Below are 26,607 nucleotides of genomic sequence, written 5' to 3'. Positions count from 1 at the left end.
ATTCACATGGAACATTAGTAGGAGTACAGCTACCTATTTGGACTTGGACATTTGTGCAGTAAAAAATCAGCTCTGGACCAATGTCCATCAAAAACCCACAGATAAGAATGCTCTCATACATTATAGATCATTTCACCCACGAGCCCTTTGGGATAATCTACCCGTGGGCCAGTTCCTGCGTTAACGCAGGAATTGCACCACCACTCAAATTCGCTGAACTATCAGCGGAGTTGGCAGTAAAACTAGAGAACTGGGCCTATCCCAAGCAGGTGATCAAAAGAGCCAGGAAAAGGACGCTGAATACACCTAGAGCGGCTCTACTGGAGAGGAACGTGAAGGAGAAAGGGGACTGCCTATGGTAGTCACTACGTTTGACCCTATATCAACTAAGATACGGCAGATAATCAGGAGGCATTGACCTTTGTTGAGTACAAGTAGCTTTAAAATGCCCCAACCGAGATTTGCATTTAAAAGATCGAGAAATCTGTGTGACCAATTGGTACAAACCCGCCCGACCCAAGAGATCAGAACCTTGGATCTTCCATCTGGACATTACTCGTGTGGGGGGTGTTCTGTTTGTGAACTCACAGAAGTGACTAAAAGCGTGCAACTGACAAATGGTAGTACCTGGTATCTGAATAAACTCACCAATTGCAAGACGTCAAACGTTGTCTACAGATTGACATGCCTGTGTGGGCTGCATTATATTGGATTGACATCACGTAAAATCAAAATTAGAATCCAAGAACATCCGAGCACGTTGAAGGCAGGAAAGCTGACCACACGTTTAGTGGGTCACTTCCAGGAGCAGAAACACAATTATAAAGACATCAGATGGGTTGTACTGGAGAGAGTGGTGGGGGACACATACAATATTGAGAGCAGACTCGCCACTAAGGAGTCACGCTGGATTTATCAGAAGGGGTGGACCAACGGGGTCTGAATTATGTTATTGAATGGAACAAGGTGGGGTCATACACCTAGGGTATACTATGCCCCTTGTTTTGTGTAACTGCACTAGTCAGCATTGTTAAAACAGCAGGATACATGCACCAACTGGGTTATTACTCTCTTCCTTTCTGTGTCGAATAGTAGAGTCAACAGTGTCGTTGTCAACACTGAAGAATAGCACACTTTAATTAGAATACACGATGTGAAAACGAAGAGGGTGTCTTCTAGGATGGAGAAATTGGAAATATTAAGTAGATACAGATTGTAAACTAGTTGGGAAGTCACTGATAGAATAGATCCCAAGCTGTCCTTATAATAGTTAAGGTTCACTGACATCCGACCGTGAAGGAAGAAATGTACACACTCGCCCCTTGATTAGTAGCCAACCATTAAGGATACAACAGCAAAGAATCCCCACGGAACACTTACATGAAGCAGTGAACTCTGGGACTTGTTGTTCTTACGAGCAGCATGCAGTGTACGGGCACATGATCTGGGGTGGGGCAGATTCCCACCAATGGGAAAGTGGCAGGACAATTCAAAACGCGGGTGGGAAAGCATCCAGAATACATTGGCATCCGACGAAGGCCGGTTAGGCCGAAATGCATCATGCCTGTTTAGTCCACTAAAGTGCTTCCAAAAAAGTTTCCCTGTGTGGCCTCTGCTTCTTCAAAAGTGGGAGGGGTTGTTGTCGATGTTATTCGCGTCAGCCAGAGACGCGATACAGAAGCCCCGTTCTGCAAGTGACCTGAGCATCACTGGTTCCTGCATCTGCAGTTCTTTTCTACATCCAATGTATTGGATTTGGCTCAGGCCCGCCTCACGGTTCCAGCGAAGCAAGGGCGACTGCTACGCGGTTCGTGATTGTACGAAGGGCGGTGATACACTGTTATTCCTGCCCCTGCCCGGCGGATGCCTGTAATTGGGGGCTAGAACGTGAAGGGGACCCGAGGAAGCCCGGGGACGTTATCTCAATCTGGATTTTTTACATTCGGCCACACCGCGTATTGCCCTGCACTCTGCCAACCATTAAGGATACAACAGCAAAGAATCCCCACGGAACACTTACCTGAAGCAGTGAACTCTGGGACTTGTTGTTCTTACGAGCAGCATGCAGTGTACGGGCACATGATCTGGGGTGGGGCAGATTCCCACCAATGGGAAAGTGGCAGGACAATTCAAAACGCGGGTGGGAAAGCATCCAGAATACATTGGCATCCGACGAAGGCCGGTTAGGCCGAAATGCATCATGCCTGTTTAGTCCACTAAAGTGCTTCCAAAAAAGTTTCCCTGTGTGGCCTCTGCTTCTTCAAAAGTGGGAGGGGTTGTCGATGTTATTCGCGTCAGCCAGAGACGCGATACAGAAGCCCCGTTCTGCAAGTGACCTGAGCATCACTGGTTCCTGCATCTGCAGTTCTTTTCTACATCCAATGTATTGGATTTGGCTCAGGCCCGCCTCACGGTTCCAGCGAAGCAAGGGCGACTGCTACGCGGTTCGTGATTGTACGAAGGGCGGTGATACTGTTATTCCTGCCCCTGCCCGGCGGATGCCTGTAATTGGGGGCTAGAACGTGAAGGGGACCCGAGGAAGCCCGGGGACGTTATCTCAATCTGGATTTTTTACATTCGGCCACACCGCGTATTGCCCTGCACTCTGCCAACCATTAAGGATACAACAGCAAAGAATCCCCACGGAACACTTACCTGAAGCAGTGAACTCTGGGACTTGTTGTTCTTACGAGCAGCATGCAGTGTACGGGCACATGATCTGGGGTGGGGCAGATTCCCACCAATGGGAAAGTGGCAGGACAATTCAAAACGCGGGTGGGAAAGCATCCAGAATACATTGGCATCCGACGAAGGCCGGTTAGGCCGAAATGCATCATGCCTGTTTAGTCCACTAAAGTGCTTCCAAAAAAGTTTCCCTGTGTGGCCTCTGCTTCTTCAAAAGTGGGAGGGGTTGTTGTCGATGTTATTCGCGTCAGCCAGAGACGTGATACAGAAGCCCCGTTCTGCAAGTGACCTGAGCATCACTGGTTCCTGCATCTGCAGTTCTTTTCTACATCCAATGTATTGGATTTGGCTCAGGCCCGCCTCACGGTTCCAGCGAAGCAAGGGCGACTGCTACGCGGTTCGTGATTGTACGAAGGGCGGTGATACACTGTTATTCCTGCCCCTGCCCGGCGGATGCCTGTAATTGGGGGCTAGAACGTGAAGGGGACCCGAGGAAGCCCGGGGACGTTATCTCAATCTGGATTTTTTACATTCGGCCACACCGCGTATTGCCCTGCACTCTGCCAACCATTAAGGATACAACAGCAAAGAATCCCCACGGAACACTTACCTGAAGCAGTGAACTCTGGGACTTGTTGTTCTTACGAGCAGCATGCAGTGTACGGGCACATGATCTGGGGTGGGGCAGATTCCCACCAATGGGAAAGTGGCAGGACAATTCAAAACGCGGGTGGGAAAACATCCAGAATACATTGGCATCCGACGAAGGCCGGTTAGGCCGAAATGCATCATGCCTGTTTAGTCCACTAAAGTGCTTCCAAAAAAGTTTTCCTGTGTGGCCTCTGCTTCTTCAAAAGTGGGAGGGGTTGTTGTCGATATATATATATATATATATATATATATATATACACACACACACATCAATATGCTCCCCATTCAAAGATGGCGCCTACGGAAGGGGTCATGTGACCAAGAGATACCGGAAAAGGATGGGCGTGTACTCCGGATCCGCACCAGATACAATCCGTTTAAACGCACATCAAAAAAAAAAGAGAACTGGCGTGCATGGAGTTTGATGCCAGAAAAGTATTGGTAAGCGGGAAAAAGATTAGATTCACGGCGGTTGGTGAAAGTAAGGGCAGGGTTCGGCTGAGGGGAGCGGGGACGAATGATATGGCTTTCAGACATGCGCATGGGGTAATTGGAAAATGACCCGTTTAGATGAAGCAGGCATATACATATAGTTGATCTTTACAGTCTTTTTGAGATGTCAGCACGGGCCATATGTGAAGGCGGGCTGGGGAGTAAATCCCATATTGCTTTGATGAATATGAAGGGGGGAAAACTTTACCAGCACTCCACCAATAACGAAGGTTATATCCTTTCAACAGGTTGACTGATGGCAACTGTAGTAATACGCGTGGGTGGTGTGGATGTGTACACATCCCCAGGAAACTGGGTTGCCGGTATGCACGGTGGGGGCAACCACCTGGTAAATATTCCATATGTGTGAGCATTAAATTCAAACACAAACACGCGTTGCGTGTAGTGGTTTTAAATCGTGTGCTGTGCCTAACTGGGTTACGTGTTGTCTGTGTCAATTTCCCCCGGTATATTAATGAACTGACAGTGTGGCGCGGTCTGACCCCTAGCCCTGAAGAAGTTGCTGGATATTAGAAAAAGGAAATGAAACATGTTGGCTTTCAATAAAAACTGATGGAGTACGACAGTAGGTCTTGGTTTTAAATTGAGCAGACGCACTGTAGTGATTAAATATTGAAGGTTTTGCCAGTGGTCGTTAAGTTCGTTTTTAGTTTGCAGAAGCAAAAAACAGTGGCATTTTTGCTTCAATAGTATGGGGTCAGAATTGGGTTGCACGCTGAAGTCTTTCCAAGTGCGTGTTTTACCTTTTTCACGCTTTCAAATTATTTGTGCACTTTTTTCACATTATTGCTTTATGGTTTTGAAGGTTGCCAATGATGAGAACCGGAGCACACTGGTGAGAACCTACCAGCAGCTCGCATGGTGGGGTTTCCGTGAGGTACCTTCAAAACTCACATTTTTTCTTTGTTTTGATATGCACATTGACTTTTTTTGTGAATATATGTTTGGTTGTATACTGGGGAATGACACTTAACTTTTAAACTAGGAATAGGAGCACCTAGATTGGACAGCATTATGCTGGTACTAAAATATTAGAGCCAAGATATGGCTTTGGGTATGCTCACGAAGATTGTCCCATATTAGAGCAGGTCCTTTTTTGTGATTGTATACTTTGAGTGGATGGCGATCTGTTCTAGATTCCTCTGAAGCCCCTTTTTGTGCATGGTACATGAAGACATGCCAGTATATCATTGGGTAACAGCTGTTTTAAGAGAATGAAAAGGCAGCCATACTGTTTTTACTACACTTTGGCTTTGATCAGGGTTAGGGCCTTAGATATAGGTAGTAGTTGGTCTCTACCTAGATTGTTTATTAAAGTTGTAATGGGTAGCAAATTTTTGATATATAGTTTTAAAGGACAATACGGTCATGTACCGCGGTAGTTTCACAAACTTTTGTGAAATTCTGCGAAAGTACAGAGGTGACATATCACTAAGTTTAAATTATTTAGAACTTATAAAATACCTTACTTAACTGCAGTACCCAAAAAGCCAAATTTCCTGTAAATCCATTCAGCTGTATTCGCGCTATGGAAATCCATTGTTGGAGAAAAGTATTCTGGGAACCCCTTCTATCTTTGTACCCTCATAACGGTGCACCACAAAAATGTACATCATCTCAAAATGTAGAAAATGCTATAGGTCTGAAAAGTTGTGTGGCGAGTCGTCAAACAGGTGGAAAGTTATTAGGGAGCTAATACCTGAGGAATTCCCATCTTTGAGAATACGAACTGTAATTACAGAGGCAATCAGATTTAATGTGATTTCGTTGCTTTTATCCATTGTATTTTTTTATTCGTTCACATAATCAGTGGATATAAATGTGTCTTTTAGGTGTTCACTTAGTAAATCTGAAACTTTTCATATTCAGTCATTTAATTTTTGGGCTTCCTTGCTACTTTTAGTAGGATTGTGCTACATATGAAGCCCAAAGTGAATAAAAGTATCATTGTGGTTATAAAAATGTATTTCCTTTTCTCTAATGGCCAATTATCACGTTGTCCATATAGTAGTTTGTGTAGTTCACTGCTAGGCCACTTTTTCCCTTTCGTTGCAGAGCACTACATAATGTAGATGGTTTTTGCTTGGCTTGTTGGGCACAGTTTTATTTTGTGAGCCAAAGAGCATGCAAAGAAAACTTATGTAGGTTAAAATGTATTCTATTTGTTATGTGTATATATATATATATATATATATATATATATATATATATATATATATATATATATATATATTTTTTTTTTTTTATTATTTATATTTTGGGACTAATCCCCATTAAGAGCATAACAACCACAAATATATGAACAGTAGTAACATGGAGTATAACAAGTAAAAGATAAAACACATTTCATATCTTATTGTACAATGAGGTAGAATCCCCCTAGAGGTTTAGTTTCAGTTTTAATGGGTCATATTTGTATTATTTTGCACCTACTGCACCATCCATATATTGATATATAGTGTAAATAGGGTCGGAGCTAACACACAATCCTCACAAACGCCCCGTTTAATATGTTAACGCTCAGTCATCTCTCCCTTTTTAACCTATCAGGTCAAATGCTGCTCGCAGATCAACAAATGCTTTATATAACAGCTCCTTCAGTACGACCCTTTTCCATAGTATTAGAACAACACTGTACACTTGGTCGATGATGCTTATACGTGACCTGAAATCTGCCTGCAAATGTGACATTTTATTCTCCTACATCCAGGTTTTTACCCTTTCAAAGATGTACCTGCTAAAAGATTTTTGTGCATTATCAGTTAAGCTAATGGGCCTGTAATTAAGCAGAGTTGTCTTTGTCCCACTTAATACATTTTGTTAATTTCTTCAAGCATGTTTTGGGACTCACCTTTTTTCTTTGCACCCCCTTGACAAAATGCCACGAAACTTTCAACCCTCTGACAATGTACCAGGTGCAACTGGTCAGCAAACGTTTGACGAGATTCATCAAACTGGTGCACAGCTATTAAGGGACAACAGTCCAAGAAATCCCCATCCCTGGTAACCCTAGCTATAACAACCAAGTGGCTACACACGTGTATATATATATATATATATATATATACGCACACATCCATAATTAAGGCTCCCTGTTTTCCGTTTTTACAGATTTTTACAGATAAATACAGACAGAAAACCATTTATTTTCCGGTGTGTATTTATTTTTAAATGTGGATAAAAACGGAAATTGGGTTGTTTTTGAGTGATTCTAAATGCTGTCAATCATGACTGCCAGGCCAATAGCTGTGCAGATTGACAGGCAAGGGGATTCAAAAAATATAGGGATTTTAGTAAAGAGCCTTAAACAGCAGTAGATTTGCACAACCTTGATACTAAAATTTACATATTTTCTTACAAGTGCATATTTTACCATCTGAGTGTGTATATACAATTGAAGCCTGTCAGGCATTCCGGCAAGAGAGCACTTTGACTGGTTAAATAAATGCAGAAATATACACATTTCAGCTTCAGTTTTTCACAAACCCTAAAATAAATATGGATAAATACAGGTAAAATTAGCAAAAAATAAATATGGATAAATACAGACGGAAATGACAAAAATATAAATACCATAAAACCGGGAGCCCTATCCATAATACATTGTGGTCCTGGGACAGATGACCTGGTTACTTTACGGATGCCATAAGTGTCGCCATTCTACTCCAGATATATCACCCATACCAAATACTAATATATATTTTAAGTAGCCTGCTGATTTTTACGCAACTGAGATATGTTACTTCCATGTTCATATAAACCTTCTCGACCTCTCTGGAGTTTGAAAGATCATAGCATCAGTACACCCATGTTTACGTTCTCCGATCAGTCCAAGTGTAGGTTCTCCATCCAGTAAGCTCCAACTTGGAAAGGCACTCCAGCCCACATAATGATTTGCACTAACTCAAGCTTTAAATAACTCCTCTGTCCACGCTTGCTCTTACATGTAGTGATTTAGTCACCAACGCCTGGCATCGGAAAAAATGACAGCTTGTCAGTGCTTCCTTGCAACAAATTTCACAAACTACTAATGAGCCTCATAAGCACAAACTTTCAAGCACCAGTGGACAATTGATGGAGAATACTGTTTTTTTTTCACTTGGGCATTCGAGCGCTTTACAACAGGACCAAACCAGGCCATACCTTTTTTCCCCTTTTCAGGCACAAGAAGATCAAGTGAATTGGCCAGAAATGCAGGACCTTGAGCCAAAGTCGGAATTCGAACCTTGTACAACAGGTTCCAAAGTGGGAGGCTCTAGCCACAAAAACATATCTACTTCCAGTAATGGAGGAGAGTGTACATATTTAAGGGGTGCTTCTAGCAGAGAAATTACAGAGAGGTTTGCGCAGCACGGCTGACGGAAAGACAGTTGGACCCCATCATTTACAGAAACAGTATTTACGTGGGTCTACGGGTATGAAAGAAGCTGGCAGATTAGAAACCTGTAGCTGAATTAAATTGATTATGATTACAGATAACACACAACAGATACAGTACACTGATACCGAAGACTGAGATAAACCAGACAGCGGGAAGGGGAGGCATAATGGCACCGAGGGACCTACTGCACAGGGCCACACTTGGCATTTTCTTTTATGTTGGGCTAAAACGGCCCCTAATTCTCTACCCTACTGAAGTTGCATATTGCCACGAGTCTGGAGGAAGGAGGAACAGGACACCTGTGGTAATGCAACACGTACATGTAGTTAAATCCCCAACTAATTTTTGTGGCTAGCTAAAGAATCAAAAAAACTTTCCTTTTAGGCAAAAGTCCCATACAGTTAATACTCTCAAAGCATGCATGGATTTACTACTTGAAAGTCTCCACATTACAAATAAGTAGGCATTGTGTGGCTTAACTGATGTACTGTCCTCCCACGGCACACATTTTGACAGCCTGCCAAATATTGAAAGAATTAAATAGGAAAAGAGCTCCCAGATGGAGCAATATTCAGTCATAAAGAAAACCGTAAACAGTTTAATTCTTAAAGTTTGTGAAATTAGTTTTTAGAAAGGAAAGCCCCAAAGGTGCACTTCTGCAAGCACTTTTTCTTCACATCCCTCTGAGTGCAAAGTCTTTAGGTAATCCAGAGTATTCAAGAATCCAACGAGTTTCAAACATGAAACATACATACAAGAATTAACACTGCCCTTCTTAGGTCTCGCCTAAGACAGCAGAAGTGTCGTCTGTTGCAAGACATTTTGTTAGCTTACAGCCCACACATTGTTTACCATTGGTTGGCCTCATTTTCACGTATATGTGTCATACTGCTTTTTGATGACGTGTGGACTTTACTTCATGCTCATGTGCGTTGTGCATGTGTCTAGAAAGTGACAGCTGTACACATCAAAAGTTTTTTTTCTTTTTTAATTCTTTATTTATGTTGTACAGCAAAAAGCATACTGTGGATTAAATCCATTGGCAACGGCAAAAGGACCCAAAGGTGAGTCATATTGGATTTGCCAATGCTTGTTAATGATCTTTGAGAATTTCCTAGCCTGTACCTCAAATATTGTGGGCCCTGCATTTTAAATAAGTTAGTGCAATTGAGTAAGCGGGTGTTCTTATGTAGCTCTTTGGTAAGTGCATTCATAGTTTACAAAGCACACATTAAAAAAGAATTAGCAACACTTTTTTTTTAAATAACATCTTTAATTAAAGTTTTTGCAAAGGCAAAATGTTAACTTAAAATAGGTCTCAGTACATTAAAATACCAAGTTCTCTAATTGCATTCCAAGCGTGGCTTTTTAAACATAATATCCTGTTGGTCAAGGAAGAGAAACCTTGATCTGCAATTGTACAGATACATTTCACAAACATAATAAATATATTTATCCCTCCACACATAGAACATAGTATGTACAACAGCAGTTGACAAAGGTTTAGACCAGGAAAAACGATGTAATCTTGCATTCCCCAGAGTCACCCCAAAATTGTGATCTAATACCCTGATTCACAAAAGAGCAATAGAAGACATAAGGGGGCACTGGGATGGCACATGTAACTAAACAAAATGATCTCACAAAAAGAACGGTCTTTGGAATTGTAACACTTCATTCCAAAAGGTGGCCAAAGCTTAAAACTGACAATTTCTATTACTTGAAAAGTGGATGGTGGTGTTGAAGAAATTTGCGGCTATCCAGACATTTATGACTAAATAAAACAGAAATCATGATTTTCTATCGGGAAATGAGCCATTCCAGACTTTGCCAGATTGATTCCAGTGCACATCCCTTCAATCCTTTTCATTCCCCTGTGATGAAAACCTCTAGTAGTATTTTTAAAAAAACATCCACAACAGTTAACCAGATGATCTGCTCATTTATCACAGTAAAAAGAAAATGGGTTCCCCTGTAAAGTTAAGTATGAACACAACAAAAGAAATGAGTCTAGAAATTATTTGTTTTTTGCCCTTGTAGCAATAAATGAGAGCTACAGATAAAATGCACTCGCTGAAAAGTCATCCTAACAGATTCCTACAACTAGGATCACAACTGCTAGCACAACTGCTAGCACATATTTGGTTGACCAATGAGATCTCTTCTAGTAAAATATAAAAACGCTTCTAAAACTAATTAAACCGAACAGTCTGTCGACAAGATCAACTGTTTTTTAAATGCAAGAACAGAGGAGAGAGTAAAAAGTCTATTTTTCATTTCTTAATTAGGAGCAATGTGCCCTAAAAGCTTCTCCCTAAGAAGAGGATTATGATTTAAGGTGCAAGAGCATGGGGCATAAAATGTTCTGAATTCTGGTTGGTCATACACCTCTGTTAAAGAACTTTAGTATCTCCTTCGAAACTTCTATGAAAGCAGAGGAGGTTCACAGTGTGTAACCTGCTGATGATGAAAGCAGCAATGTCAAGCTTGAGTAATTATTGCAGAGGGTCTACATTCGATATTTGATGGCGTGTCATCAGAAAATCTACATTTAAGCTTGTGCAAAACCCTACACATTCAAGACCTCAATGCTCTGGTGTAAGATGTCACACGAAGAATTAAGAGATTGGTAAAGAGGCCTTAAATCCTCAGCCGCCACACAGCTGAGCAGGTAGGCACGCCTTGATAGTATGGCAGAATACCACCTAAGCTCACATTCTTAGCTCTGCTAATCAGTTGGAACAACAAACAATGATGGATTGAGCTCGTAACAAGGGAGTATTGGGGTTCCAGGACTTCTAATAAGGCTTATGTTTTTCAGCCTTGATTACACTGAACAAGATGAACATTTTGAGAACCAATATGCAGCTAGCCAATATTTTTATCAACATTTACGCACACAAATCCAATAAAAGGAATAAAATGGTCCTAAAAGGCTACTTTAAAACATTAGATTGTATTTATCAAATTCTAAACTGACTTTCCTCATTCCAGAGCCATATAAGGAATAGTGAAAGTCTACAGAAAAGTCATGTTAAGATCAAATGTAATAGAAATGGGGAAAGTTGAAAAATCAAGTCTGCAATATACAAACAGAGGAATTGGTAAGGCATGCTCACAGTACACAGCAAAACTTTAAAATCTAAAACAGAGTGTAACCATGGTATCGGGCCAGCAACCAGATATCCGTATGCAGGAGTACACTACAATGTCAGTTTTCACATAAATAGAATTGCTGTATATTATATTTTGCTGAGCACTTAAAGACAAAATGCAGCAAAAGGCACGTTAAGTAAAAGGTGAATTCAAAGAAAATTAACACTTTGTCCTCACCACCTAAAGCACTATGCATAGTAGAGGCAATTGCAGTAAAAAGCAAACATCCAAAGGGTCATACATTTCTTTGATACCAACTTTCCGAAAGATCATCAACAGAAATGCAGAGCCTCACCTAAAATCATTTAACAGTTGACAATATTGTTAGTTGAGAAAAAACAACATTACAAGGGGTACCTACTTAGGAATATGCTTGGATGTCATTAAAAACCCCACATTAACTCCAATGTTCACTGCTTTTCCTACTTGCTTTTGCACAGAAGGAAGCATGAGCTTTTACTCAAACAAGATGGTAGACTGATGAAGCTACACTACAGCTGCAGTACATGTTGAAACAGAGGTGTAAACATTTTAGGTGATCTTATCAGGAGTATTTTAGTTTTAGGTCTAACCACTAGTCAATGTAGCCCTGGCTAATTAAAGAGGCCTACTGTTTTGTTTGGTGTAAAACATTTTTTAGAACACCTTTATACAATAAATTATTCATTATCACATGCCTTTCTCCTTTAAGTTACAATTATCTTGTCTGCTGATTCAGTGCTAGGTAGAAAACATTTCGGTAGTATCACAAGTGTGAAAATTAACTAAATTCTTTTTATAATCAAGAAAAACAAAATATATATCAGTGAAAGGACGAGACTAAAAATGAAGAAATTAGTAAGAACCAATGAGCATGTAATTTTAAAAATAGTAAAATGTAAATAAATACATGAATTACATCAAATCTTAAGCGAGAAATAAAGGGACAAGTCAGACAAAAAGCACAAACCCATGAACAGTAATGAAAATTGTGAACTACAGTAAAGCACCGTAAACTTGAATTAAGCAAATGTTAAAGCAGGATATCTTGCAGACCAGCCACTCAATTGAGAACTATGTTAAAAGTCTAAAGTACAGTGTTCTGATGCCCTTTTTCAAGGGGCAGGATCTACGCATTGTTGGCATGTGAATATTTAGACACTTCTATGTAAACAAATTATCATTTATAAAAATAAAAGATCAGATTTGACTGTCCTTAAGCTCACAGGCAAGAATCAGTATATTACTACTGAACCATAATTCTCAGGATTCATGTAAATTATGAACAAAATTTACTGAATTTTAATAAACGAACAAAATATGTAACAGGTTTCAAAGGGTTCAATGATAAGGGAAAATTTCTACTGCTGCTTAATATCGCCTCATTCATACAAATTTAGGTGAGAGGCATAAAGACGTTTTAACAGCAAAATAAACTACAACAATTTAAAACCTTCCACATTCAAATCTGCCTTCATAAAACTATACAAACCGGAATTAGCTCAAGAATGATTGAGACAGTACACAAGCTACTTTTATAGGGAATCAAAATAAAATAAACGAAACAAATGCCTGATAAAATGAAGAATTCAACAAGACATTTGAATTCATGTCCCATATAGAGCTTGAAGAGAAATGTACCTAAAGAGTAGCTTCACCATGGTGATCAGCTTGAAGGTAACTAAAGGTGATGAATGTGCAGTAGACTTCACTCGACAAGGCTGCAATTTAAAATTAGCTGGGATTGTGAAAATCTTAAATTAAAAAAAAAAATCCTATTGTCTGGTTTAAAATATGGACCACTTAGTATACTACTACTGGTGTAGGGTTCTTTTGGTTTTGTATCTTGGTCCAGTTGTAAAGCTCTTGTGAGAGAGACTGAGCTCAGGAATAACGCAACTGTTAAAAGTATTATAAAACCCAGATCTGGTTAGCCTACTCATTTAACTGATCGCCATGAACTGTGATCTCTCATTCAACTGTTCAAATTTCTTTGCACAAGAGAGCCTTTGTATAAAAAATAAAAGGGCATAGGTGTACCTTTTTAATGCCAGGCTGAGGTAATGTGCTTGGAGATTACAGGGCAGATGCAGTCAAAGTTCTTTAGCTGTAAGCTTTTTTTTTTATTTAAAAAAATATATACAAATAACAGAAAACTTCCATTAATTCAGTGCCTTGTGCAAACAGTATTCAAACAAAATAAGTATTTGGCTGAAGCAGCAAGCAACATTCAGAAAAGGATTAGAAAAAACTGTACTTTTGCCATACTAGTTCCAAGGCCATCCACATAGTGAAATTATGATAAACTGTCTTGCTTTCAAAGTGAGCTTTCAATGCCATAAAAGATCCCACATGAAAAACTGACATTTAAAGAGATTCCAAACTGTTTCCAGACCAGAACTACTGAGAAGTTTAATGTGGGTAAAGTAATTAAAATATTGATAATCTAAGAATGGAAAGCACATTAGCAAATACAATCTAACAAATGTATTTTCAAAAAAGTGGGTAAGCAGATGCTATTGACAAATGTGCGGAGCTTTTCAGTACCCATCAATGGAGACTTCACATTTTTGTAAAAACTGTTAAAAGGGCTAATGAACAATGTTGTAAATCCTCGTGCAGAGTTGTTTTATGAAGGCTCACGTGTAACTAGAGTTAATCTCTTGGAAAACAAAATCTTTAAAATTTGCATTTTTTACTAGATAACCCAGAATAGGATGGCCAGATGCGTAACAGCACACCACTGACAGGACAGACCACACATTTCTAGCAGTTTCGATGAAATTATTTGCCTGGTTATTAATTTGTCATGAGCAAGTGACTTTCACAGATAACTGAAATGTTGAATACTTTACATTAAGAAGTATGAAGCACAATATCTAACATGCAAGAATGTTTGTCGTGTGGAGGATTTTTTGGGGAAGCAGGCTATGAAGGAGGAAAATCCAATTTCAAATGCAAAGTCATTAATATCTCCTTTCGATAATTAGATCAAGTGTTAGATGCTTGTAGAACTTCTCCAATAACCCATTTATCACTTGTCTTTCAAATAAACCTCTGGGTCCATCCGTTATCAGTGCAGATTTACCTCAGTTGTTTCTAATGCGGACATAAGGATAAAATAATTTGAAAGACAGTAAGTACACTAAAAGAACAAATCCACGTAACCGGTTTTCGGGACAGTTACAGTCTAAAACAATACAGAACACAGATGTGAGCAGTAGAAAAGCATGAACAGGATGCGTGGTAAGCAAATGCCCTTACAGTTGAAAAAGAAAATAAAAAGTACATCTAAGCTTACTAGAATCCGTTTAGTATGTTACAAAGCTCAAAGAGGGTAAAGTGAAAAACAAAAGTGAACATTTACGGGTGCTGTAAATCGTTTTGTCTCCTACAGCAAGCAAGACTTTTGGTAATTTTATATACTCTCAAGTATTGGACTTCTTGGTCAAATGTGCAGACATGGATTTCCACTATGAGGGGGAACATTCCTTAAATCATTTATGATGTAGATACAGGAGCATGTTAGTAAATATCAATTTTCCTGTTACATGTAAAGCAAAGTTAATTTGATAGACTAAGAATTCTGCATCTGCCCCATAAGCTTGTGCAAAATATGTTCCCCTGCTCAGAGTTCCTGGAACCTGATACTTCTTCCAGTTAGAGAGTATAAGCCAGAACTACTGTAGAGCCTCACACTGCCATGCAGCAGCACATCATCAGCTCAAGTCTAGCCATAGCCTGTAATTTCGTGGACCTAAATAAAAGATATGGACATTTGTGGAAAACAAAGCAAAAATTTTGGCATAAACAAAATGCTAAAAGTACAGTAACTCCAGTCTCAAAGGCATCTCTATAGATCAAATAAGCGGGTCCTGTTTTTTTTATTCTAAAATGTGCAATCTGAGAGGCTTCGACTTGGATGGTTTGCCTGCTGCCATAACATGGATGGCATGGATATTGTAAGAACATACATTTTTTTCATCAAGTATTAGAGTCCAATCTGATAGACACCACACAAATTAAAAATACTGGATTATGAAACATTCGAGACTTGCATTGGCCAGATAACCCCTCCATACAAGCCCACATCACCTTGGTGGTCCTTGGGGTTGTCAAAAGTATTTTAACCACCCCATCCTCACTACCTACTTCACCTCCAACCTTTAAAAGGTTTAATGTATCCAACACATGGCACCAAGTATTTCACGCGATACCTACCAGGGCAGTGACAAGTTCAACACTAACCAATTTAAATTGTAAAGTCACTTAACCTCCATTGAATAAGGAAAAACTAGTTGGTTTAGTATTTAAACAGCGAGTTGTCGTGTCAACAACCAAGTGACTTGACAATCACTCAGATTACTTTCCTCAATATGCCCATCCCTTCAACCCCTCCCTCCCGCCAAAGAACATGGAAAACTCAGCAGCCTACAATATATTATAAATCTCATTTAAAAAATATGAAACAACTCAATGTTCAAATAGTGTCCCTCCAGTAAAAAGAATGAATATTAAAAAAAGATACATCATTGCTGCGTAAAAAAGAGCAAACGGGGCAAAGAAGATGCATACAGAAGCAAAGATAGTTGCTATGAAGACAGTAGACCAGACTCCACAATTTGAGCTGTAATGTTTACCATATGCCAAAGGTGGCTATGGTGGCAGCGAGAAGCATATTCTTTAATTTAGGTGCTGCAATCATCATCTGTGAGGAGACTGAACACAAAAAACTAGTCCTCCAAATTAACACTAGAATCTCTTCATTGTGGCTTGTCAGTTCAGCACTAGTGTTTGTAGAACAATTCCAAGCTTTTGTTGCCAAACACAGGGGTGTCTTCAGTTCTTTTTTTGTTGTTAAAAAAAAAAAAAAACACCTCGTATTGGCCAAGATGTGCATTGGAGACCCCATACTGCTTTCTTTCTGTTCGAGTTTGTGTTGTGGCTTTGTCGACGTGTTTTGAAAACAATTTCACCATTCTGCATCTCCAACCGCTTTGGAAAATACATAATCTCTTCCATTAAGGTTCATGATGCCATCCTTTAGGTGAAATTTCCACTTGTTTTTACTCCTATGGATCTAAAAAAGAAGAAGAAGAAAAAAAAAAAGAATGAGCTATTCAAGCAATAGAAATAGGTTTTTTTCAGGTTAACCAGAACAATCTGTTTCCTCCCCTTAAAATAATTAAGACATGGTCTACTATTGTGAAAGGCATTTGTAAAGCTGTAGGAGCAGTGCTTAATTTGTATAAACCTATATATATATATTTTTTAAGTGCCAGGTTTCTCGTCAGGAGGCCACTGCAGCTTGCACCACACATTGCCTCTGCCATGCTGCAAATGATATTAACACAACCACTAGGCATCACGCTCCTACAGGTATGACAATTCTGACTATTTCAGGCCCCCACAGCTAAAAGAATGGCTTGGGAGGCAGGTAATAATTTAATATTCATTGAAAATTACTAATAGTTGTTGTGGTCATCTCTAAATTAGCTAGACCGTGCCACCTCGTGGCAGACTGTCACAAGCATTGGTGTGAACAATTAAGTGCTGGTGACGAGCACCTGAAAACACTGGCTCAAATTAAGAACTGTGTAGGGGTGCCATTAATATGGCCTCTTCAAATAGAGGGAAGCAGGAGAAGGGTAGCATCTCACTTTTATTTGCAGGGGGTGGTAACATTGGTACAGTAATCATGCCAAATTGTGACTTAATTACTTTTTGTAACAGACAATATTAAAAAGCATTCACGTCCAGTGCAAATAGTTCATAGTTAAGTCTGTATAAAGCACATCATAAAACCCAATAAAAGTTCTGAAACAAACTTGCCACTGGCTTAAAACACCCATTTTAGTTTTCATAAGTGTGCTTCTGCTTTGAGAAAAGAGACAAACAGGGTGCTACCTTACCTTGAATGGGGGTCAGTAATGATGCAAATGAGGTCTGAGGCAATTTCATATCTGTGGGAGTCTTTAGCTCGAGGGACCAGGCCATAGTGGAAAAATCACACTTTATGGTTGCCCTTTCTTCCCTCCTTGAGCCCCAAGATCCTCCAACATCTATCATTTAATGTGTGTGTGTATATATATATATATATATATATATATATATATATATATATGTGTGGGTGTGTGCATTTGCAGAATTCAATCTTTTCAAATGTGAAGGCATTATACCAGCATATATGGTCAGAAAATATAACCTTAAATACGCATCAAAGGGTGTACATTTTACAATGATGTCAAACGAAGAAACAATTAAATTCTGAGGTTAAGACCCAGAAAAAAAAAAAAAGTTAGACACTTATGGGCTCCATTTCACGCAGACCAGAACTGAGCGCGAGGCGCAGCCAGTAAAAGGCATTGTGGGAGAAAGAAGCCGCTAGCTCTTTAAATGAACAGTACTGGATTTAGTCTCCTTCAGCATGCATTAGTGAGGTACCTTGTTTCTCAGAGAGGTGCAACACAGCAAGGTTAAGAATGGTGCTGAAATGGTCTATATTTTTAAATTGGAATGTAAGATTTTTATTTCCAAGTGTTTTGCGATCGCAGGCAGGAATATTCAAAGATGTACCAACACTGATGAAATTTTGTGATATATAGTCAACTCTGAAAGTGACCTATTCACCCTTATTAGGTCGAACACAATACAAGCAGCTATCCAGCAATTTATACTGAACGAATTTCATGTGCAGCTTGCACTTAACTGTGGCATTTAGGACAGGTGCAGAGTTTACCACCCACCAATCTAGACTATCCATAGCAAAAGCGAGCATTCTAAAATGGTGTTCATGGACAGAACATTTTATTTTCACAATCGGAAAGGAAGAGTTTCAATGATACCAAGATGCTTGGATCGCCAATCAGACATAACCAACACAATAGGGACAGCACATCCTGGAACGAATAGGAAATTATTATTAACCCTGAATCTGTTTGTGACATGTAGTGCTGTAGATCCACATGCTCTGCATACTCCTGTCATTGGATGTATAACAGAACCACACATTCTATTACCATACAAGTTATTACCACGCATATGACTTTGTAAGTCACATACACACACATACATACACACACGCACATGTATGGTGAATGTTACTTACCCCGTAAGCATCTATTTGCGGCATGTAGTACTCAAGATTCACATCCGTAGCATAAGTTTGCCATCTAGTTTTGGGATTGGAAGTATGCAAGTTGTTTTCTTCAAAGATGTTTTTCGAGTCACGAGGTATAGGGACTCCTCTTGCTTGTAGAGCGCATGGTCATCAACTGGATTGTTGGATTGTTTTCTGCTTGGTGGGTGACAGTGGTGTGAAAGAAAGGTGCATCCTGTGTAGATTACCATGTAATGTACTCCTTGCATTTATATACATCATACATTACAAGTCACCGGTGAGGAGGGCGGGCACATGTGAATCTATAGCACTGCATGCCACAAACAGATGCTTACAGGGTAAGTAACACTCCCTGTTTAATGGCGTGTGTGGCTGTAGATCCACATGCTTGGCATAAACAAACAATTCTCCATGGAAGCGGTGAATAACTTGTGCCCAGTGCATTTGTTTGAAATATACGTAGTACTGCTTCACCAACATTTGCTTGTTGTGGTTCATTAACATCAACACAATAATGTTTTGTAAATGTATGTGGTGTAGTCCATGTAGCTGCTTTACGTACGTCAGCTATTGGAATATTCCTTAGGAATGCCATAAAAGCCTATTTTGTGTGTGTAGAGTGGGCTTTTGGCGGAATACGAAGGGGTCTTTTGGCTTTAGCGTAGCAGGTTTGGATACATTTTACTATCCAACGTGCATTAGGAAATTGCTTTACCTTTATGCGGTTTGGAGAATGCCACAAACAGTTGTTGAGTTTTCCAAAGACACAAACAGTTGTTGAGTTTTACGGAAGGATTGTGTTCCATCTATACAGTACATTAGTGGTCTTTTAACATCTAATGTGTGTAATGCTCTGCCACGGAGTCTGGTACAGATAAAAAAAAAAAACTGGCATTTCAATGGATTGAGACATGTGGAATTGTGATACTACTTTAGCTAGAAATGTAGGATTAGCTCTTAAAACTAGTTTGTCTTTATGTACTTGGGAAAATGGTTCCTCTCTAGAGTAAGTGCTTGCATTTCTCCCACTATTCCGAGTGAAATAATTGCAATGAGGAAAGCAAACTTACAATACAAAACTTTTAGTAGACATGTGAGCAATGGCTCAAATGGCAGACCTATTAACCTTGTTTGCACAATATTAAGATTCCAAATTGGTGTGGGTGGACTTTTAAGGCCTTAAGGCTTTAATTATGGGAACTCTAAATATAGAAGTTCGTTCTATATTTTTAAGATATGCAGCTAACACGGTAAGATGCATTTTTATAGCTGTAAATGCTAACCCTGCAGCTTGTAAGTGAAGCACGTAACAGAATTATTTGAGGTGATGCATTTACCGGATTAATATCTTTTGAGTGACAATAATGAACAAAGCGTTTCCACTTTGCTGCATGGCATGCCCGTGTTGTGTGTCTTCTTGCTTCTTTTGAGATATCCATACATTCTTGTGGAAGATTTAGGTATCCGAATTCGAAGACCTTATAAGCCAAATAGCAAGATTGCGGCATCTGGAGCATGGGTATCTTACTGCTCCTTGGTTCCAAGTTAGGAGGTCTTGTTTGTTGGGTAGTAGTTGATGTGGCACTACAGACAACTCTAGTAGTGTTTTGTAACATGGTTGCCTGGCCCATGTGGGAGCAACAAGGATGAGTGTCAAGGATGTCTACCTCAGTTTGTCAATTGCAAATGGAAGCAGAGGTAGAGGTGGAAAAGCATAAGCAAATATCCCTGACCAACTGATCCATAGTACATTGCATTTGGACCGAGTGTTGGAACCTGGAAGCAAAGTCTTAGCATTTTGCTCTCTGTAGTGTTGCAAATAGGTCTCGTCTGGTTGTCCCCCTTGTTGGAAAAATGGGTGAGGGACTTGTATATTGAGTTCCCACTCGTTGAGTTGTTGGCGAGACCCGCCAAATCATTGCCTACTCCTGGCATGTACTGTGCGCACAACTAAAGACTGTGTTCTAGATCAAAAAATCTGGAAGATTGCTCTACAAGAGAACTGTGGAGATCCCCCCCGTTTTTGCAGATAATACATAGTAGTCATGCTGTCTGTTTTGATCAATACTACTTTGCCTATGAGGTGAGGAAGAAATGCTTTTAATCACTAGGTAAACAGCAAACAGCTCTACATGACTGATCTGTAGGAAGGATTGACTATGTCCAGTGCCCATGTACAGTCATTATCTAGGAGTGCGCTCCCCATCCAGTCATTGACGTGTCTGCTATGGTACTACCATTGCAGTGTGGCAAACCTGATGGCTGAACAACACTAGATCCTCTAATAGACGATCCACTCAAGACCATTGTTGCAATAAGCATTGTTGTAGTGGGCACATATTGAGTCTGACATGAGGGGATGATGCCATTGTCCCTAGGAGATGCATAACTGTACTAACGTCAAATCAGGCTGAAACAGATACCAAGTTCTTGAAAGTTTGAATTCAGGCTGCATTAGCGTAAGCTACTCCTTTTTGACAATTTATGATGGCTCCTAAAAAAAAGGTTGTATCTGGAGAGGATACAGGTTAGATTTTACTGCATGGATTATAAACTCCAGTTCATCAGTAAATTTATTGTGTATGTTGCAAACATTTGTAATATTGTTTTGCTTGTGATGAGCCAATCATCCAGATATGTAAAAACATGTATGTTTTGCCTTCGTTAGGGGGCTGGTACTACTGCTAGACATTTGGTAAACACCCTGGGAACTGTGGTGACCCCGAACAAATGCACTTTGAATTCTAAGTGTTGTCCGTTGAAAACAAACTTGAGGTATTGTCTGTGTGCTGGGTGAACCGCAATGTGAAAATATGCATCCTTAAGGTCTAATGCGGTCAATGAGTCTCCTTGTTGGAGAAGTATCACGTCCTGAAGAGTGACCATATGAAAATGTTCCGAAAGGATGTACCGGTTAAGAAGTCTGAGGTCTAGAATGGGTCTTTGTTCTCTTTACTTCTTTATACTCAAAAAGGATGGCGCTCTGAATCCTGTGCCTTGTCGTAATGGCAATTTATATTGCTCTCTTGTCAAGTGGGGCTTGACTTTCCTCTTTGAAGACCTTTTGATGGTCTACTGATAACCTGTGTGTGCAAGGTGGAATGTTTGGAGGTGTGGAAGTGATCTCTAGACAATAACCACGCTGGATTATATCTAACACACATTGACCGGATTTGATAATCATCCATGCGGGAAGGAACTGTTGTAGTCTTCCCGCAACCTGTATTGTGTGATCAGGGGTGTGTGGTGATGGAGGGTTGGTTAAAAACTGTTTTACCTCTGCCTCCATTATTGTTTCCTCCATAGGATCTCCTATAGTATCTAGGAGAGGATGCTTGATTTGTGTCTTGTTATAAGAGGTACATGTGTAAGTGGAGGTTGCTTCAGATCCTCCACGATATGTGGAATGACGAAAAGAACCAGATTGAAGTGCTCCTATTGTTTGCAGTTTCATAATATTTTTTTTTTTACGTTTTCCAGGAGAGATCCACCTGTGGCCCAAAAAGATTCTCTCCGTCAAATGGAAGGGCTAGTAAATTCTGTTGCACTTCTGGTTTAAAACCAAATCCCCTCAACCAGGCAGGTCTTAGAATAAGGCGGGATTTTATACCTCTAGCAGCTGTGTCAGCAGCATCAAGGTCACATCTTATGTTTGTATTGGAGATGAGTTTTCCTTTTGATACAATTTGGTATGCCCTTTTCTCATGTGCTTCTGGGAGGTATTGTAGAATTTGTTCAATTTTGTCGCATTGTGCCCTATCATATCTGGATAAAAGATTGATAGAGTGGCAATTCTCCAATGATCAGAGGATTGTGCTGCTACCCTCTTTACCACTGCATCTATATGTTTGCTCTCTGTCTAGTGGGAGAGCTTTACCAGTTGCTCGTTTACGTGCTGTAGCCCCTACTAAAGAGTCTGGGGTCTGTGGGGGAAGGCTTATAACTTTTAATCAACTCTAGGAGTTATCATTCTAAATCTAACTGGGTCATTAGAAATATATGTAGCATGTCTGAGCATTCTTTTAAACATGGGACGATACTGTGTGGAGAGTTGTGTAGCTGTAAGTTTCAAACAAAAAATCATCTTTTATTGCATCTGTGTTTAAGTAGTGGCATCATCAGATGGGGAAGATTTAGATGGACACTGATCAGGATCAGTGTTGTCTAGTGGGTCTGTCAAATGTTCTCCAGTCATCATATGGGGGTAATGAATGTTGGTCATTATCCACCCAACCCCTGTAAAAGAATGCAACGATTCCTCTGGTGAATCTACGGTGTCATGAATTGGGGACTGATATGGTGATGGGAGTATGTATAAATTTGAAGTGAAGGAGAGCTAAAGCGGAGTGGACGAGTAGCTTTATCCTCTTTCTTCTTTTTTGCAGCATCAGGCATATTGATGGTGTCTTGAGAGTTGTCATTTTGCTGGTTGTACATATTCCTGAGGGGGCCTGGTGAGGATTTTTCTTGTATCAGAGCGAATAATTAAGTGTTTTTGCTGAGAATCCAGTCGCTGATGTAATTTATCGGGTACTGGCTGTACAGTCTCCGGAGAACGTGCAACTTTTATGCTTTTTTGGCTCAGACCCTAGTTTATCTCCAGCAAGTTTCTGTGGAGAGTGTTTCGGTTCTGAATCCATCTTTTTTGATGTGGACCCTGGTCGCTTTTCCAGGTTCAAAGATTTTAGTTCTGAAGATGTGCATACTTCTCCTTTTAACTTGTTGTGTTGCAGAGAGTTGGGTCTATTCCGATGCGGATTGTTTCAGATGTTGCCTTATGTTGGTTTTTCAGAACTGAGCAGAGGCCGGTGATTCTGGAATCAGCCAGTTGGTGCCGACCATGGCCTGAAAGCAGCAGTGGCCTAATAGCAGACTTTAGGAGTTCTGGTTGTTTGGGCAGAGGCTGACATGGCAATTAACTCATGGTTTGTTGCCTTGTGATGGTATCTTGTTCTGCCTACAAGTTGGAGCTCTGATCCAGAGAAAAGGTACCTTCATCCGCAACCGACAGATGTGCCTCCATTTCGGTTTCCTCCATACCGAAAATGTACATCAGGCAGGTCTTTGAGCTGCGTCTAGACATTTGCAGTCTTCTGGCTTTGCCATCACTTAATTTTTTTAAATTTTATTATATATGTATATGTGGATATGTGGAGAATATATATATATATAATATATATTTTTTTTATTTTTTAAATCTGAATGACCTGCAGGCATCGCAATTTTCTTCTTGATGATCAGGAATTACACACTTTGTGTAAATCTGTGTGTGGAAAATTTGCCTGACAAGAAGAACAAATTTTAAAAGGAGTCCGTTCCATCACTTTTTGGTTATTATGTTAGAGAAAATGTTTAAGAGAATTCCTGCCCTCAAGGGCGTGATCGAATAGAGTCCCCCCCCCCCCCCCACGTCAAATTCGTTGTTAGTTTGATATTTCTAAACTAGTGATAGAATCTTGACTGAAAACCATACCAATGGTATTAGAAAGAATCCCAATGACTGTTGACAGGAGTAGAGGAGTACACGACAACCAGATGGTGGAAAAACAAATCTAACAAGGGAGTCGATGTCCATGTGCACTATAAGCAAGAGGGGAAGTCACTATACCGCATAACTCGAAAGACTTCCAAAAAAAACAAAAATTGCCTACATTCAAGCCCAACACTAAATGGCGGACGTCTGCTAAGCATGTGTAGCTACAGCCACACATGCCATCATATATACACACACACATACATACAAACGTATTATCTATTGGCGGTCGCCAGTAGATAGTTATAGTTAGGACAGTGTTTCCATAGGAAATCCGCAACATTCTATTTGGAATAACTTAGGCGCCGGTTATATATATACACACACACGTATCGTGTATATATATACACACACGTATATATATACACACACACATATATATATATATATATATATATATACACACACGTATATATATACACACGTATATATATATATATATACACGTATATATATACACACGTATATATATACACACACGTATATATATACACACACACGTATATATATACACACGTATATATATATACACGTATATATATATACATGTATATATATATACATGTATATATATATACATATATATATATACATATACACGTATATATACGTATATATATATATACACACGTATATATATACGTATATATACACGTATATATATATACGTATATTATATATATATACACATATATATATATATATATATATATATTCACTGAAAAAACCATAGGTTTCACACATGTTATAGTTAGCTGTACATTTTACTGATAAAAAAACCAATGAAATTCCCCCGTTATAGTTACTGTAGGCAACTATAACTCACGCGACCGCAATCCTCTGCTGATGCGAATACTGTATTTAGACACTTATTTGCCCATGTCTTCTTCCATTAAATTTTAGCTATACATATATTACAAATATTTTTTTTCATAAAGACATGTCATCAGCAGAGGATTACGGTCGCGTGAGTTATAGTTATATATATAACTCACGCGACCGTAATCCTCTGCTGATGACATGTGTCTTTATGAAAAAAAAATATTTGTAATATATGTATAGCTAAAATTTAATGGAAGAAGACATGGGCAAATAAGTGTCTAAATACAGTATTAGCATCAGCAGAGGATTGCGGTCGCGTGAGTTATAGTTGCCTACAGTAACTATAACGGGGGAATTTCATTGGTTTTTTTATCAGTAAAATGTACAGCTAACTATAACATGTGTGAAACCTATGGTTTTTTCAGTGAATATATATATATATATATATATATATATATATATATATATATATATATATGTATAAAAAAATCACAGAATAAAATTAAGGTACAGGGGCTTTATGGTTAGGTTCAGATTTTACACACACACAATCATAAAATTTCAGCAGGTATAGTTCATTATCTCAAGTAACTAAATAGTAACCTAAGGTAACTATAACTCGCAACCCTGCCATGCAGTTTACTGATCAATAATTTTACAGCAAATGTTGTAGTGATATTATCAACAATGTCATAGAAGAGGTCATGAGTGATGTAAAATGTGGGATAATTAGCAGTGCATGGCGAGGGGGCGAGTTATAGTTAACCTTAGGTCAGGAGTTAGTTACTTGAGATCATTATAACTATCAAATTTCTATAGCTTTGGGTGTGTACAATCTGAACTAAACGTCCCTTATCTAGTAACTTTCTACTTTTTTTTTTAATACTGTTTCCAACTATAACGTACCTGTAACCTTTTTAATGTAAAGTAATATTTCATTACCATATGTTAGTCTGACCACCACACAGCCCCCCTCGACGGGGCCGATTTTGGCCCCGAGGACCCCATCTCCGGGGGGGGGGGGGGGGAGGTGAACACTTTATGAAGTGGAATTGGGGCACGCAGCCCCTCCTTGGGCCAATATTGCCCTCAGGAACCCCATCCCCTCTGGGTACGGCGAGCAAAGGGTGGGGCCCTGGTACACACCCAGGGCACCCAATATGTTATTGTTGGAGGCCACAAGAATCCAAATGGCCCCGCGGCATTGCTCCTGCCCGCATGCTAATCTTTGTGGGAGGGAGCAATTTTTTTCATCAATTTCCCTGCCCGATTCAGTGCAGGTAGGGGAAAAGCATTTTTGATGCTCCCCCTTGGGAGCAGGCTTAGAGTTTGCTCTTGATTCGTGGGAGCTCTAAATTTGCTCCAGTCAAGCAAGAACAAACAGGTTTCCCTGGCTGCACCAGTGCAGACAGAAACTGCTATGTCCTGGGGGTGGGCACCCCAGGACATAGCTGAAACTGGCCCTAGGTGATGGGTCACCCATTGCCATTAATGGCTCCGGGAAGGGGGCCACATGGCCCATTTGTTTGAACAGTGGGGGAGCAGGGGGGGGGGGGGGGGGGGCGGGGACCTGTGACTGAAATTGGCCTCCCCTGCCTCACCCCCTCTTTTCGCGACTTGGCCTGAAGTCCAAGTTCCAAGATGGCTGCCACCACTTCCTGGTTGAAGTGGTGGGGCAGTCAATCAGATCTCACCATGAGATCCGTCAGATCAGCAGAGGGTTAGTGTCCCTAGATATCTATAAATATTTTTTCTTTAGTAACTCCA

At 39.8% G+C, this 26,607-nt stretch overlaps 1 protein-coding gene across 4 annotated transcripts in view; it reads right to left on the bottom strand.

Moving 5' to 3' along the window:
* Nucleotides 1-9,482: 9,482 nt before the first annotated feature.
* The window catches only part of GTF2A1 (general transcription factor IIA subunit 1), a 208,313-nt gene continuing 191,188 nt past the window's right edge, over nt 9,483-26,607 (bottom strand). For all 4 annotated transcript variants that reach the window (XM_085626610.1, XM_085626609.1, XM_085626607.1 and 1 more), the window contains one exon: nt 9,483-16,445. In XM_085626610.1, the coding sequence (XP_085482736.1) occupies nt 16,338-16,445 (108 nt within the window). In that variant the 3' untranslated portion in view covers nt 9,483-16,337. The remainder of the gene's footprint in view (nt 16,446-26,607) is intronic.

The sequence above is a fragment of the Triturus cristatus genome, chromosome 9 (assembly GCF_964204655.1).
Source record: "Triturus cristatus chromosome 9, aTriCri1.1, whole genome shotgun sequence".
In the NCBI taxonomy this organism is placed as follows: Eukaryota; Metazoa; Chordata; class Amphibia; order Caudata; family Salamandridae; genus Triturus; species Triturus cristatus.
The sequence above is the reverse complement of the archived record's forward strand: the minus strand, read 5'-3'. Positions and strand labels throughout refer to the sequence as shown.